At 43.7% G+C, this 15,307-nt stretch overlaps 1 protein-coding gene across 2 annotated transcripts in view; it reads left to right on the top strand.

Moving 5' to 3' along the window:
• The window catches only part of Ednra (endothelin receptor type A), a 61,576-nt gene that overhangs the window by 1,868 nt on the left and 44,401 nt on the right, over positions 1-15,307 (top strand). For both annotated transcript variants that reach the window (XM_021170016.2, XM_029480906.1), the window contains exon 2: positions 2,329-2,808. In XM_021170016.2, coding sequence (XP_021025675.1) covers positions 2,389-2,808 — 420 coding nt within the window. In that variant the 5' untranslated portion in view covers positions 2,329-2,388. The remainder of the gene's footprint in view (positions 1-2,328; positions 2,809-15,307) is intronic.

Here is a 15,307-nt window from a genome sequence, read left to right as displayed (position 1 = left end):
GGAGGAAGGGAGGAAGGGAGGAAGGGAGGAAGGGAGGAAGGGAGGAAGGGAGGAAGGGAGGAAGGGAGGAAGGGAGGAAGGGAGGAAGGGAGGAGGTTTTAATGGCAGCTGGCTCACACCCTGATAGGAAGCCATGGCTGTAGCTTTCTCAGTACCTGTGGCAATGAGGACCACCGAGCTCTACGTGAGTTGTGCAGTGCCTGTGACACCCAAGTGGCTCATGAACTTGATTCTAATAGACCATGAAGCCATCTTGTTTATGGGAAAGACCTCTGTCTCTCATTTTTAAGATAACTATTACTAAATATTCCATTCCCATTGGGAAACCAGGAACCATAACTCATAAAGCAATCAAGAAATTGAAAGACTTGTGCCTCCCCTCACTATCCTGAGAGGGAGGCAATGTACTTGGCATTCTGGTCTCCATGTGGGAAAGGGAATGATGATATTTGTAGACCTACCAATAATTCAGCCAGTTATTCCTGACTATTAGAGACAGGAGAGAAAATCTGTAACCACTTACAATTAAGGGTGAGCAGAAGTGACAGAGGTAAATGGCAGGCCCATCACTTTGAAATCACAGCAGCGGGTGAACACCTATAGCCCAGCTATGAGACAGGATGACATCCAGCAGCCTCTTGGCTGTGAAAACACAGTCACTTCACTCATTCAAGACTCCTCATGTGTTATAGATGTTGTGCTGTCTGTATAAATTGTGATGCCCAAGTCAAGAACCAGTTGGTGCCTGTGAGATGCAATGTATATTGCTGTTTGGCAAGGCAAAAGCATGTGGGACTGACAGCAGGTGTTCCCCTATACTTCTTATAGCATGTCAACATCTCTTATTTGGTCCACCTATATTAAACCTAGACTTAATAATGTCCCATGACAACTGTCAACAATCCCTAAATGTGGTCACCCTTGAGCAGACTCAAAAAGATTGAGTCTTAAAATTTAGGATTAGGTGTATACGCCATAGATACACAGACCACTGCCCATAAATGAAGTTACGGTCCTCATTTACAGATTAATGAAAGAAAAGTACAAAATACCCAAGGGGGAGGAGCAATTTACTTTTGATTGCTATTTTCTCAGCACCAGCCTTCCTTCTGTTTTCTAAGTGTCTTAAAGTATAAGAGGAGAAATCTAGATTTACTGAGCACCAGGGACCACCCACCCTTTGAAGGTGATATAAGAATGCCAAGTACTCTTTGATAATACCTGAACACTCCTTCCAGTGTTCTGCTGCGTCATCTAAATTCTGGAGACATCTTAAGTATGTTGTTGATGCAAATAAAGCATGGAAATAAGAGAGACAGGGTGGCCTGGTGGTTAAAGCTCAGGTGTGGAATCAGATCAGGCTGCCTCAGGGTTGTAGGCTCGTCACCACCTTTGACCTTCCTCTCAGCTTCCCTGTCCTCCTGGAGAACCTGTGGATGACTTGAGTGTATCATTACACTAGACAGCAGCAGCACGTGATGTGTTCGGCACAGTGCCTGTCCTGTCCTAGCTAGATAGGATGCTTGCATGATACTAAGAAACCAGATAGCCCATGGCAAACCAAATGGTGTGGCGGCCTGGGATAACCTGTCACTCACAGGACACCATTGACAAGTATCATGGTGGTTTCTGATGGGTAGAAGTGGAGGCTTAAAAATATGTGGGTTTTGCAGGGTTTCAAGCGTTTCAAACTAAACCTCTTGTCTCCATCAGCGATCTTTTCTTTCTCTCTATGGTGCTGGAGATGGAACCAGTGTGAGTGCACAAAGCAGAGCAAAGCAAGCGCTGCACCTGCAGCCTCTCTGTTACTTCACATTCAGTTAGAACTTGGAGCATTAGGTGTAGTTACCGAGCTAAGCAGACATTTGGCTTTAAATGAACACTTTAACGCTTTAGACAACGCTGCTGCCCGTTCCTGCCATGTGCAACCCCTCACTCACTCGGGCATGCTCAAGTTTTTAGTCAGAGAATTAGATTCTTGTATTTTGTGCCTCAGTCTGAAGCAATGTTTTCTCTTTTACCACGGAATTTTCTGTGTCATGTCTGGAAGATTTGGGCTATCATTAGCCTGAATAAAATGGAAAAAACACCGCTATTTTTAAGGAATGCTGAAATATCTTTATCCATATTGTGGTCTATACAGATATAGCTGTGGATACAGCCAGGGCTGGGGAGATTTCTTGCTATAATAGAGTTTTGGTCTTTCCTATTTTGATCTGATTGACCTATATTTTCATTAAATCAATAAACATTCATTAACCACCATCTTTTGGGGACAGCTAGATTTTGTAACAAAAAAATAATTTTTCCTATTTTTTTTTCTTCCAGGTGAAAAAAAGAAAGGCGTGAGACCAACATAAGAAGACGTTTCTTAAAATCCAGGTTAAGATGGGCATCTTTTGTCTTGCGGCATACTTTTGGCTGACCATGGTGGGAGGCGTAATCGCTGACAATCCGGAGCGATACAGCGCTAATCTAAGCAGCCACATGGAAGACTTCACCCCTTTTCCGGGGACGGAGATCAACTTTCTGGGCACCACCCATCGACCCCCTAATTTGGCCCTGCCTAGCAATGGCTCAATGCACGGCTATTGCCCACAGCAGACTAAAATCACGACAGCTTTCAAGTATATTAACACTGTGATATCCTGCACCATTTTCATCGTGGGAATGGTGGGGAACGCAACTCTACTACGAATCATTTACCAAAACAAGTGTATGAGGAACGGCCCCAATGCGCTCATAGCCAGCCTGGCCCTTGGAGACCTTATCTACGTGGTCATTGACCTCCCCATCAATGTGTTTAAGGTAGGAAAGTCCTGAGGGCTCTGCTGACGCTCGCTCTGCTGTGCGCTTGCCTAGGAGGTTTACTTCTGCTTTCAGCTCACTGACGCGTTTTGGTTTGGTTTGTTTTAAGAGTTTTACTGCTGTGTATTAGACTTTTCCCAATTTAGCTGCTAATGAAACAGTATTAGCAGGATGACCCTTAAGATGCCCCTACTTCCCAAAGTAGGTTCCCAGGACAGCGCTCAGCTTCCTGCCTCCATGGGGAGTCTTGGGGCAATTGGTGACTGGAGATTGTTTGAGATACAGTTTTTAGGGTCAGCTGTGCCAAGCTCCCAAAGAACGTAAGGTAAATCCACATGCAATATCAGTTATCTTTCCATGAGATGCTGTTCAAAGTAGATAGCCACAGCAGAACTCACAGCTTCTATTTCAGTCTGAGTCTCCGGGTGCATAATTGACACGCAAAGGCTTGCTGGCTCCCCTCAGTATCAGTGACTTGGAGATAATGAAACCCATCGATAGCAGGCCAGGACCGAAATACTGACTAAAACCATTCCAAATAGACCTGATAACCCCTTCTCTCTTTGAGCTGTAATATGTGCCCAGCCCTGAGCTAAGCCATGGGGCCCTAAAGACAAAGAAGAAAAGTCGGTGTTTTCATGGGAAAAGACAAGTGTCGAAACATGGCCGGAATTGCCTTGCCTCAGAGACTCTTTAACCAAAATAAACTAAATCTAGTGGAAACAGAATAGTCCATATTTGCTGTAGTCATTGTGAAAGGAAAGATTCCTGAGAGAAATTTAAGTACAGTAAGAGTCGAACAAAATTGGCTTATGTGTGCCACATTTTAAGAAATGTCTTCACCCTAAACCGGAAATTGCTTTTCTCAGGCTTTCTTCTCCCCTCCTCCTTCTCCTCTCCCCTCCCCCTGTCCCTCCTCTCTTTTTTCCCTCTCTCTCTCCCCCTCCTCCTCCCCCTTCTCCTCTCCCCCTCTTTCTCCTCCCCTGTTCCCTCTCTCCTCCTTCTCCTCCCCCTCTTCCTCCCCCTTATCCTCTCCCCCTCTCTCTCCTCTACCTTTTCTCTCTCCCTCATTTTTCTCCTCTTTCTCTCTTTCCTTTTCTTCCCCCACCTACTCTAGTTTGAACTCAGGCTCCTCTCCTTCCTTCTCCCCATCTTCTTCTTTCTTTTCTCCTCTTCTTTCTCTTCCTCTCTCTTTCTTTCCTCCTCCCTTGCCACAGGAACAAATTATTCTAGGTCAGTGGTTCTCAATCTATGGGCCTTGGTGTCTCATAACATATATCCTGAATATCAGATATTTACATTACAATTCATAGCAGTAGCAAAACTACACCTATGAAGTAACCACAAAATAATTTTATGGTTGGGGATCACCACAATGTGGGAAACTGTATTAAAGGGTCGCAGTATCAGAAAGGCTGAGAACCTCTGTTGTAAGTAACACAATTCTGAAATATTACTTTAAACTACTTTCGCCAGTTTAATTATGAGGTGCAGAGCAGCCTGGCATAGCTTCCCCTGTTTCTAGCAGACATACTTCAATCATGGTAAAATCACATGAAGTTACCACAGGCGCCGGCGTCCTAGCACTAGAGATGAACGCAATGGGTTTCGTTGTTTTGTTTTTGAGACTGAGTCTCTCTGGGTAACTCTGGTTCCCCAGGAGCTCCCTGTGTAGACCAGGCTGGCCTTGAACCCACAGAAATCCTCCTGTCTCTGCCTCCTTAGTGTTGGGATTAAAGGCATGCATCACTACACATGGCTGATAATTTTTTGAATGTTAAAAATCTTTCAAAATCATACCATGTACTTTTTTGGAAAGCTAGAGAAAGATGAGGAATAATCAAAAGATGAGATAGTATGTCTTTCTTTGGAATAAGTATGAATGCACAGGATTTCAGTTTGAACATAAAAACAGAATTTTGGAACCAAACTGTGAAGCAGAATTGAAAATGCATGATTAATTTAAAATGTTTAGCATACTCTATAAAATTCACCCTTTTTCTCTTAAAAAGCCCTTAATTTTTCATTTATGAGTTGTCATGAGTGCTTAACACTTCATTTTCTCATGGTTTCCTTCTTTAATGAGAGAGTTTAAAAGATTTTTATGGCTTTTGGTCAAACAAAATTTGACTCTTTAGTTTCAATTGACTATTATTATTAATTCTTGATTATCCATGCTTAGGCACTGGTTAACTAGCTCATCTTAATTCAAAAGAATAACTGACCATCTCTGAACAAACTTCCTGCTTCTGCTCCAACTGAAGCATGCTATGTACACTCAACCCTGTGCAAAGCAGTTTCTTGTCAAACCAATAGTGCAGCTGAGTGAGGGAGTTGAGGGTGGGGGATGGGGTGGGGAGTTGGGGGCAGGGTGGGGGCTGGCTGTCTTTGCGTCACTCCTGCCAGTCACCACTCTGGGTTTCATTTCTACTCCATGGTTGAGTCACGTTAGCTGAGAGACTTCTGAGTACTGTAGAAATCCAAATATAATTTATATTTCATTCACATAGCAATAGGTAGACATTCATACATGGTGATCCAACTCATTCGTTCTTCACTTTCGAGACTCTCATGATTGACAAGCTTGTTATAGTTTGAAGTAATGTGGACATTTGACCATGGGACTTTCATATCACGTGACCACGGTTGTTCAATTCCTGTTATTTAAATGTCGTGAGTCGCTGGACTAATCTGAGTTTTAGAAATTAAACCTTTTAAACTATTTATTTAAATTTCAGTAAGTGTCTCAGTCCTCTTCAGAGGAGAGCAAGCAGCACTGTTCTGAGCTCAGAGGCCACAGCAGAGAAGAGTGATGTCCCTGTTTGCCTGCCACACTCTCTTTAGGTCAGAATACATGACCTCTGGCTGTTCCTCTGAAATTCTACCCAGGCTAGTCAGGAGAAACACTGCCAGACAGTGTGAGGCTGGGCCCCTGCTGCTCTTCCCCAAGCTACCTCCTGCCAGAAGATCTCAAGGCATTCAGATTTTCTCCCATATTGAACCTGGATGCCTCTAGCCACATCCAGTTCACTAGGTCAGCACTGTGTGTTTCTCTTCATCGCTGTATTTAGGTAGCCAAGAAAATAGCATACAGGTTTCACTGAGGTTGGATCCCTGCACTCTTCCTCATCCTCACGACTAGAAGAATGAGGTTGAGAGAAGAATCCTGACAGATCTGCCAGGATCTTTAAATAGATGAGTTTTTCAGGGCTGGGGATATGGCTCTGTTTATGACCTGTGTTTAAATCCCCAGCACCTGAGCAAAAAGCCAGGCCTGGCAGCATATGTCTGCTCTGTGAAGTGAGATGAGTAGACCCTGGGCACTCAATAGTCAGTCAGGCGACCCCCCCACACACACACACACAAAACATAAAGTTCAGTGAAAGATCCTGTGTCCAAAAAGAGTTAGAGATTCAATTGAGGAAGACAACCTAATACCAACCTTTGATCTTCCCTTGTACCTGTTATGGGCAAGCTTACCTACACACACACTTACATACATGTATATATTACACACACACACTCACACATATGCACACACTTACACACACAGTCACACACACATATTCTGTTTAGCAGTCATAGCAGATATATTTTTTAACCCACCACCCATGTTTCATTAAACAAACAGATTTTAAGTTGTAGGATTCTTTAAATGTTTTCTGTTACTTAAAAGTTAGCCAAATGCTCTTAGAACTTCAGTTTCACTACATATGTTTAAGGTAGGGATCACACACGTATGGGGTAATCAGTGTATGTCTTCATTCAGGAAACACATGCTTCAAACCCATGTACCCCAAAGTCTGCTGCACCTGGCCTAATGTCCAGTCAAGGCCCAGCTGCCTCAGACACTCCACACATATGTGTGGGACTCAGTAACCGTCCTCCAGGGAAGGAAGCACTATGTAAATACTCCTTTGACCCATACATTATATGTTTTGTTCTTATGACTTTCAATCCAGCATCCTCTGCACCAGAAAGTTTCTTCTGCAGAAAGCTGGTATTGCTTAGATCACAACTTGCCTTGAGGCACCAACCCTTAATTGGAGGCTACTGCTTGAATTAAGACTGTGTACTTCTTGGGCTGGGAAGGTGGGTCAGTGGTTATAGCACTTAAGGGGACCTGGTTTTGTTCCAGAGCACTCACAACCTGGAACTCCACCCAGGGATGCAGCACCTGCTTCTGGTCTCTGCCAGTTCCTGCATGCATACAGTGTTCCTAAATTCATTCAAGTGCACAAACACATATATGTAAAAATATTTTGTTTCCTTCAAAATATACCTGAAACACTGCCCTTAGTGGCACTTGACTACTGTTTGGCTTTACTTGGTACTGAGAATAAATGGGTTGTAAATAGGTTGGTTACCTTCAGTTGATTCTTACTCAAATGGAGATCATAGATTTTCTGTGAGGAATTCATCTGTGAAATAGGCCCTATATCTACAAATATTGTCTGAACACATTATCTGGAACTCTGTCCTACCTCAGTTACTGACAACCAAGTCCGTTATGTACTCAGTCCTGCGTTGTTTTGGATCAGAGTCCAGATCTGTAGCAGTAGGCAGTATGAAAAGTGTAATGATGTAGGCTGAGCTATGGAAGCCACAGCAGAGTCAGCTGTAGCAGTGTAACGAAGAAAGAGAAGCTACAGTGCTTGCTATCCTGTTTGTTACTGTTGTGCCTCTCCTGTATCACTTAGGAAGGGACTATACAGGAGTGTCCCAGCAAGCAGCTGCTGGAAACCAGTGCCATATTGCTGAGCTGTCCCCATCTGCACTGGCCATGCACGTGGTCATGAAAGAGGCCACTGCACCCTGAAATTTTAAAAGCTTCTTAACTGTTCTCACTCTCTTCAGAGTTCCTCCCACATCTCCTTAGCCTTGTTCTACCACCACTTCTTCCAGCGAGCCAGTGAGTTCACACTTGTGCGACTGAGCTGTGCTCAGCCTTCAAGCCCCACCTACGCTGACTCCACACATTCCCTGCTTATTAACATGCACGCACAGAGAGAGAGAGAGAGAGAGAGAGAGAAATTATAAAGGACATCCAACCTCAACCTCAGTGAGCTTGGATATATCATATATAATATATCATAATATATGATATATGTAATATATACACACATATGATATATATATGTATATATATGTGTGTGTATATATATATATATATATATATATATACACACACACACATATCAGTGAACCTGACCCCAAATAGGTTCTGTCAAGACATTTAAAGACCTTAAATGAAAAGCTGAGTTTGGTCTGGAGTGGCTATGTAGCATTAGGAAGAAATAAATCAAAGACGAAAGAGAAATGGCTCCAGACGTTGCTTGCAGGCACACACTCACCCATGAGTGACAAGAGAAAAATCACAAAATCTAACGAGACAGAATGAGAAGCAGATGGAACACAGAAAGCAGGCGAACGCCAGGCGCCTTCTGGGTTTTCAGACACACGAGGGCCTTGCAAGTGGCAGTGCTGAGGGACAGCCATGACAAACTTCATCAAAGAACAACTCTAATTTTTTGTTGCTCAAAAATCAGATATCATAATTGAAGAGCAGACTAATAAGAATTGGGAGGGAGGGAGGGAGGGAGGGAGCCTGCTTTTCTGTATGCCCAGGCTTACAGCTAGATTGATTCAGCAGAAAAATGCATTGCCTAATATCTCAAATTCAGGAAATAAAATGTGTTCAAGGACGTTAACAGTGCTCACAAAGTATTTGCATCTTAAGATGGCAACACAGTACAAGATCATCTCTGTGTCTGAGAAGCAAAACTAATCAATCCCCAGTTAGCATATTGGTTAGAAACACGGAGTGTAATGATTTTTACTCTTTACTTATGAGATTATACTTACATCAGGTAGTATAGCCTGTCAGGATATAAGTTATGATTTGCAATAAAGTAGAAACCTCAAAAGTGAGGTTTGTGGGTGGGCTAAAGCTTGGCAGCGTGTCGTTTCTGGATAATAATACATCCAGATGTTCCCATAAGCCACTGCGTCTTGCCTTCTAAGCAGAAAACATATGTATGAGAGGATCTGAGTAAAATGGATGAGAGTTACGGTCCAGAAGAGGAGTCAGCACTGAGCTTGGTGGCACAGGTTCTCTGGTCGCAACAAGCCAAAACTGGGTGTGCTCTTCAGACAGTAGATAAAGAACCACCCACCCTCCCCCACTTAGCACATAGCAAGAAGTAGATGTGTGAGACTCTTGGGAACAGAATACAGTAACTCTGGTGAGTACTGATTCTGTGGTATGAGTACTGAGGTGAACCAGCCCTTACGGAGAGCCACAGCCAGTGGTGAGCAAATACGGTTTCCGTTGGAAATATCAAGAAAGCCTGCGATGGGAAGCCCAGCTCCCAGGTGTCTCTGGAGAGGTCAGACGGCGTGAGCAGGGTGGGAATGAGATGCTCTTACCCAATGCCAGCAACTAAACTCTCCAGATTTCCCCATCCCTGGCATCTTGTACTCTGGAATCCATGCACTTCACAGAACAGTCAGTCACTAAGACAGTTTGGGTCATGGCAGAAATAAGTTGTCATGGCTTATACATCAGCTGCCTCGTAGGTGTTCAATAATGCTTGTTCTGAACTGATGTGAGCCTTGGCTGCTGAAATTAGCTTCTAATCAGATTTCCCTGAGACCTTTAGATGATGGTGGTGATATTGAAAAGATGAGGAGAAGGAGGAGGAGGAAGAGGAAGAGATGATGATGACAGTGGTGCTGATGATGACAATGAGATTTAACAAAAGGATTCTTCATTTATAGACTAGGTACCTGTGGTCTACACATCCTATTTTCCAAGTTAAATTCCCTATGTGGTGATCATGTTGTTTCCCTTTCACTGCATCTTCAGGCAAATAGAAGCAGATATTTCCATTCATGTCAGTTGTAGTGTTATAAACCATGAAATTAGCTGCAGAAGCTGTCCCTCAATGTTTATAGAGAAAAACATTTCCTTCGGTCATGATCTCTGTCACTTGCTGGTGTACAGTATCCTAGCCATGCCTGTCTCCTGTCCAGCATCTCTCTCTCCAGGCTTCTATATACTTCAAATACCTGAGCTACCCAAGATCTCAAGGTGGTCACTCCATTTCAAATAATGTTCCTGTGTGCCTCCTCTGAGCTTATTACACTTTGTGTTCCAGAACCCAGCTTAAGCATCCCCTTGTCAACTGCTGTTCATCACCCAGACTGGGTTTCCTGACCTCCACATGCTCCCATAGCATCCTCCACTCACCCTGTGGGAACACCTAACATGTGCCCCATCATGCTTGCCAAGGTATTTGCTTGCCTGTGAGTTCCTCCAGGCAAGCTGCCCTTGTTCCCAAGCATCATTGCCCTCCTACACCTTGCTGAAAATAATTGATGAATATATATATATGTATATATATGTGTGTGTGTGTGTGTGTGTGTGTATATATATATATATATATATAGAGAGAGAGAGAGAGAGAGAGAGAGAGAGAGAGATTCCCAGACCCAAAAGCAGACTTGCCAACTAAATTTCTTGACTTTCTAACTCTTTTCCCCACCCCTGCAAATTAGTATAACTTAGGGTTCATGAATGTGAGAAAACCTTGTGAGAAGCAGGACAGAACACTGCGACAAGACAGACCACATCCCTTTGTTTCTGGAGGCCAAGAATTCTTTTCCTATGGCTCAAGAATTATGCTATATAATTTCCTCTCTTTTTGGGGTTTTATATATATAATCAGTCCAAGGGTCTCTCCAAAATTACTGTGCAATAAACATATTTAAACTTATATTTAATTCACATGACAAGACATTTCATTTGCTCTTTGGAGAATAGAGAATGAGTTACATTTCTGGCATTGTGAAGACATGCACATTGCAAAACTCCATCTAAGTGGCTTCTATAAGAATAAATGTACATATGAGACGACAGAGTGATAATTTATTAGCCAATTTCTGCTCGTTGTGAGGAAGTTGCTGTCTGGACAGACTTCAGAACCCTGCCCGGTTCTGCCTCCCCTCTGACTGTTCATTTCCTGTGTCTGGGAACCTCATTGCTTTCTCTCATGGTCACGTTACGTAATTATTCTCATGTGGGTCTGCTCTGCTAACCCTTGGCATTTGCCTCACAGCACAGCTTTCCCATTTCAGCTATGGGGGATGGAAGCCATCCGTAACTGCAGAACTATTCCCCTGGCCAAGGAGGGGAAGATGTTTCCCATTACTGTTGGGAGATGCTGAGAGGTAAATGGAGTCCTGGCTTACGAAACTCCTCCATCAAAGAGTTCACCTCATTACCAGAGTTAGCTTTATTCCATACTGAACATAAAATACACATGTGGGACCAGTCTAGAAAATAATTTTCACATAATGTATCATTTGTAGTGTGCATATGGGAAGATTGTGAGGGGAGGGGTGTGTGTGTGTATGTGGTATGGTGTGTGCTCTGCCTTGATTCCATTGTTCTCAGTACATGTGGTTTGTGAGGGAGGTTTCTGTGTATATGTGGGGGGAAGTGGGGAGTAGCGTGTGTGTGTGTGTGTGTGTGTGTGTGTGTGTGTGTGTGTGTCTGTGTGTGTGTGTGATGTGGGATGGGAGGTGGGGAGGGAGTGGTGTATGCGGAGGTGCCTATGTGTGGTATGTGTATGTGGGGGAGGAGTGTGTGTGTGTGTGTGTGTGTGTGTGTGCTCTGCCTTGATTCCAGCATTCTCAGTAAAGCCTATACAGCCTGGCTTTCTCACTCCGATGCAGTTTTGTAGTGCACACTTAGGTGCTGCTTAGACTGGTGCACTTAGAATGAACTGCGCACAGAAAGAAGATGGAGAAACTGAGTGTGTGAGCTCTGAAGCTGACAGTAAGACTAGAGCAGTTAAATATGGACTGTTTTTAAAAATCGCATCAAAAAAGATCTGACATCCTGCCAGGAATTCTAGGGCTGTCTTCTGGATCCATCCTGATCCCTTGGGAGTAATGATGGTTGAGTTTCTCTATCTACGGTTTTGTTTTAAACTAGGACTAGTTGTTATAGAGAAACTGTTCTGCACTAAGAAGTTAATTGCAGAAACTAAACAAAATAATAAAACTGAATCTATCCCTCAGTGTAAATTGTTGGTAGCCTTACAATTAAATTTGAACACCAAAATTTCTCGTTTCAGTTTAAAGAGTCTGAGGCTCTCCTTACTGTGGTCTTTGACTTTGAGAATCAGAATCAAATGCACCACAAAGTCTTATCAACTGCGCACATTTTAGTGCAAATTTAGACTCTGAAGTCCTGGTCCTCTGGCTTTCCAATTTCTTAAACAACTTACTTTAGAATAAAAATGCAAATAATGGCAGCAAACTTCTCTCTTTTCGTAACTCTTACTCAAATACAGAACTCAGGGTGGAGAGACGGCTCAGTGGTTAGCAGTAATAGCTGCTCTTGCAGGGGACCTAAGTTTGAGTCCCAGCACTTATATGACAGCTCACAGCCATCTATAACTCCCGTTCTAGGGGATCCAATGCCCTCTCATGTCCTCCTTGGGTGGGCAGGCAAGACAGTGCACACGTGAAGTGAGTAGAGGAGGGGTCATTTAAAACTAAACAAGACTCCAATTAATGCAAGCTTGTATTCACAGGTGAAAGATAATTAACCACTTGATTATTGCTTTCATCAGGACTTTATTCCTTACATTTTTTTTCACTTGCTATACGATAAAGACTCTGGGGAAAATAACAGCAAATGAACAGTCAACGCTCCCATCCTCATGGTTCTTGGACATGGGAGGAGACAGGAGAAGAAGAGAAATAAGTAGAGTGTACATAGGGTGGATGCTGAGGAAAGTAAACTGAGAAGGGGGGAAGAAGGAAATATTCATTGTAAAATAGGTGGAGGATGGGACTCCAAATCCATCACAGCTGGGCAAACGTTTGTCTGGGGAACTGAGGATGCAGTTTACTGAAGGTCCAGTCTGGCATTCCCGAAGGTCAGGATTTGTCTCCAACACCACATTTTTTTTCTCTTGGGGTGTTTTATTTTATTTTCTGGGTCTGGGGATTTGGTGTTGTATTGTGTTTTGGGGGATTGCTTTTTGTTGTGTTTTTTTAAAGAAAGAACTTGAAGTTGGGTGGATAGGGAGAGGATCAGGAAAGACTTGGAATGGGGAAGATAATGATCAAGACATAGTTAAATTTAAAGTGTGTTTTAAATAATGGATAGGTAGGTGGGTGGGTGGATGGATGGATGGATGGATAACATAAGAAACTGTGGAGGCACACACCTGTGATCCTAGCACTTGAGAAGTAGAGGCAGGAGGCTCTGGGGTTTGAGGTCCTTCTCAACTACATTTAGAAAATTGAAGCCCAACTTGAACCACATCAGACCCTGTCTCAAGAAAAAAACAATAAGAAAGGAAAAGAAGAGAAAGAGGAAGAGATGGGGAGGGGTGAAGAAACAAACCTTGTTGCCTGTAAGACAGAAATATTCAAGGTACAGGAAACAGCAAGTTCAGAGGTGCCGAGACACTTAAAGGAAAGCAAGGAGGGTCATGATGGCTTAGTGGGAGCCTGGGGTGGGGCTGAGGTGACAGGGGCAAGAGAGGATGACAAGGGGGAGAGGCAGATCACAGTAGCCTAATAAGGGGTGAGCATATAAGTTATTTGTCTAAATCAGGACAGTTCTGAGTTAAAGGAGACCTGCTTAGTAATTACCTATGGGTAGATAATCGTCATAAATCAGGAGTGAGCTGGATAAAGTAGAAGAAAAAGCGATCCACCAGTCTTCTGCCAGGCTTTGTAAATCCAGCGGCTTTCCTCTGAATGAGCTCAAAAGTCTGAGACAGTCTGTGCAGGCGAGAGGATGCTCAGGCTTCGGCTTTAGCAAGAACAGCCCAGCTGCTGTGAAGAAGCCTCTCCACATTAACAAAGGGGAAATGGGCCATCACGAAAGGTGGCCCGCGTGCCCGCCTGTAAAAATACAGCCAGTTATGGTGTGTGGGCTCATGCCCCTGCACCAGTGTGGAGGTCAGAGGACGACTTGTGGGAATCAGTCTCCTTCCACCATGTGGGTTGCAAGGATCAAACTCAGGTTGGCAGGCTTAGTGGCAAGCACCCTTGCCTGACGAGCCATCCTGCAGGCCCAACCTACTGATATTTATCCTGAGAAAGACATTGTCTAAAACGTAGTGTTCACTCTCTCCCTAAGAACCTTGCGATAAGGCACGGTCAGATGATGAAATTGATGCCCAGGATATTCACGTAAATCTCCTTGAGTTCAGGCAATGTGCAAGCTGCAGGGTTGGCCGGCAGCAGCGTTCTGGTCCAGGCACCTTCTGAAGTGGCAAGTGTGCTCAGTGCCACCTCTGTCCCAGAAACACGGCTCCAAAGACTGCATTGACAGGCCACCCATCCTTCTTCTCGAGTCCCATTTTTAAACTTTAATTTGTTCGCTTATCTTTTGTGGCACCAGGAATGGAACAGGGAGCCTCAAATACAGCAGGCATGTGTTCTACTGTCCAAGGCCCCAACAGTTTAGTTCTCTATTTAGAATGGAGATAAGATGTTAAGGGAAATGTGAACAATGCAGAGATTTTTCTGCAACAGTGCGTCTCTGCCATAAGGCTTGCACACTGACTCCGAGCACCAGGTAAGCAGGATTCATGCATCCCATATTCATTGTCAGGATTGTGAGATCAACTGACAGAGTAAAATACAGAAGATAAGATATAAATGAGCAAACAGGAAAGATTAAGTTCTTGGATGGATTCTTGACTAGAAACATCATTCTCAGAGGAAAACTTGTGGCCAAGCTAACATCTTATAATGTTCCATTTAGCAGCTGAAAGGCTAGGCAACTCGTCCCTAGACACAATGCAGAAGTGTGGGTGACTGTGGCTCACCCATAACCTCAGCTGAGATTGAAACAGCCTGCTGGGCTGACAGACCTGAACATCGTCTGTGCTGACTTCCTTTCCTTAGACTTATGAGATGCACTGGAATTTAAAGGAAAATGTAGGAAAATTTTATAAGCAAAGGGTAGGGAAATGTCTAAACTGATTATTAAGATAAAATCAAAAGTTCTGAGCTTTTACATTGCCATGTGGTCCCTGGATGCCTGGACACAGTGGAGAGGTGCTTCGGTACCTACCCGCATACACTGTGTGATGGTTGGATCCCATTGCCTGCATCCATCACCATTCGTGTGTACCTGCAGCACTGCCTCTCACTTGAAGCCCACAGTTAGATGGTGTCAGCTGCCCTTATGCCCAACACAACATTACAAGTTGCTCATTCCCATGCCCTCTGTGCCCTTTAACTCTTCCCTTGGTTTCCCTGTCTCCCCCACTTCCTGATAACCTCTCTTCTGTTAGTGACTTCATCTGAGATCATTATTTTCCAGATTCTAACATGACAAAGCACTGTGCTTACCTTGTCATTGCTTATTTTGCTTAACTTTGAACAATGGGGTGAAGTTCCCTGCTCTTATAGGGTTTATGCATAAAGTACACCTGCAATAAAATAGTTCCACTGAATC

The sequence above is a fragment of the Mus caroli genome, chromosome 8, assembly GCF_900094665.2.
Source record: "Mus caroli chromosome 8, CAROLI_EIJ_v1.1, whole genome shotgun sequence".
Classification (NCBI taxonomy): domain Eukaryota; kingdom Metazoa; phylum Chordata; class Mammalia; order Rodentia; family Muridae; genus Mus; species Mus caroli.
This window is presented reverse-complemented; position numbering and strand designations above follow the sequence as displayed.